Source organism: Tasmannia lanceolata, unplaced genomic scaffold (assembly GCF_043159265.1).
Source record: "Tasmannia lanceolata isolate RefF3 unplaced genomic scaffold, GAP_Taslan_0.1 ptg000018l, whole genome shotgun sequence".
Classification (NCBI taxonomy): Eukaryota; Viridiplantae; Streptophyta; class Magnoliopsida; order Canellales; family Winteraceae; genus Tasmannia; species Tasmannia lanceolata.
Window position 1 is genome coordinate 55775154 of NW_027518695.1, and position 1805 is coordinate 55776958.

At 38.3% G+C, this 1805-nt stretch overlaps 1 protein-coding gene across 1 annotated transcript; it reads right to left on the minus strand.

Annotated features, from left to right (window-relative positions):
* Positions 1 to 352: 352 nt before the first annotated feature.
* On the minus strand, positions 353 to 1051 carry LOC143850492 (uncharacterized). The gene has a single exon (XM_077359735.1). The coding sequence runs from the start codon at positions 1049 to 1051 to the stop codon at positions 353 to 355; it is 699 nt and encodes a 232-aa protein (XP_077215850.1).
* Between the last annotated feature and the right edge of the window lie 754 nt (positions 1052 to 1805).

A 1805-nucleotide genomic window follows, 5' to 3' on the forward strand; every position in this document is an offset into this window, starting at 1 on the left:
TCTTTTCCTTTGTTTATTTGTGTTATGGCCTTATGGCCAATTAAGCACGTAACAGTCAGAATATCCAACCAGCACAAAATGACAATTAAACAGGATGATTTAGAAAAAGCAATTTTAAGTTAGAAAACATTAATTGTTTTTATAATTGCACTAATTCATATTGAATTTTATTGTTTAAACAGATGTAAAAGGTTATTATAGTTCCCAAAAAGCTCTTGGAAGCCAATTAAAGAAGAGAAGACAAGCTGAGTTTGTGCAATTATTAAAACATGGTAGTGCCAGTATCAGTATCCTTGAGAAAAAGCAATTCCAGTTTAGAAAACTAAAATTAAACATCAGACAACCAACCTATCTATGCTGGTTCAAGCACAGTTTCCTTCTCCATCTCAACAGGGGAATCCAATTCCATGCAAGTGACGCCATCGCCTAACTCAATTACACTAACATTTCCAACCAAAATCCGCGCATTTTCCTCCTTGCTATAAACCATTTCCGCAGCAAATTCCAAAAAAGAAGGACCCAATTCTCCCGCTGCTTCCTCCAAAAAACCCCAAACACATTCCAAAGCATCCTTTCGTGTATCCTTCATCAAAAAATTATCACGAACACTCTCATTCCCAATCGCCTCTATTATCTCATCCCTCGATTCCCTCAACCATTCCGAACCCAAACCAAAACCCTCCATCTCAAAAACCCTAATTTTCCAAATTCTCTCAACAGAATTAACACAATTCTCCCGGAAAAACTTCGCTGCGCATTCCACTGCCACTGCGCAATATGCAGCCTTCATCGATTCCGAAACCCTAATTCCGATTCCACGGTCGATCCATTCGATTGATTCCAAGGAATCGAGAACTTTATCTGTGATTGAACATTTCATAAGTGATGTACAGATTCTTCTCAAGAGTATTGTTTTCTTTAGACGGAGATCTTGTCTGCAAGTGGGGAGAATTGAGATGAGTCTGTTGAGTACCCAGTCTTCGATTGGTTGGCGAAGGAGGAATTCGAGAATCCATGAGCCTTTGTGGATGTCCATTAGGGTTTGCAACATTGAGTATTGAGGATTTTTAGGGTTTTGACGTTGGAACAGAGGGGGGGTTTAAGAAGCGCGAAGAGGGGTGAAAATCTCCCGCCTGTTTGTTTCGATGGAGCCTCAAATTGCACGTGTGAGAAAAGGCACAAGGGCAAGTGATCCAAACCGTTCATCTTATGGGGTATTGGGAGATCATCCCTAGATATGGTCCCGTACCAAGAAAAACATTTTTAACTGAAATTTTTTCATGGGAAATTTTTTCTTTCAATGATTTGGAAGGAAATTAGAGGATAATGGTTAATTTAGAGGGATATTTTATCTTTAACTAAAAATTGAATAGGGTTGGTTTACACGTGTACAAAAGTAGGAAATTGTAGAAATATTTTTCCTTTCCAAACTTCTTCCAAAAGATTCTTGCAATCCAACAATGAGGACCTTGTTTGGAATGCAGGAATCAAGGTTGGAATTGGCACCCCATTCCTATTCTACCGGGCATTTGATTTAAAAACCTGAACAAAAAACCAAGGGGCAAAAATGACATTAAGGGGGAATTAAATGGGGGAATGCTTAGAATCTGTTTCCTGTCCCAAGAGATTATACTCTCAACCCGGCCCAATTGGATTGAAATTTGTATTTAAATTTTTCTAATTAAATTTTTTATTCTATTTTTTCATTTCATTTTCGGGTGAATTTGGATAGGCATTCCAGTCACCCAAACGCTCCCTAAGGACGTGTTCGACAAGGCAAAAAAAAATCTTGTGAATCTCATTCC

What these genes read in the sequence shown, in the direction of transcription:
- LOC143850492 (XM_077359735.1), bottom strand. Translation starts at nt 1,051, where the DNA reads ATGTTGCAAACCCTAATGGACATCCACAAAGGCTCATGGATTCTCGAA.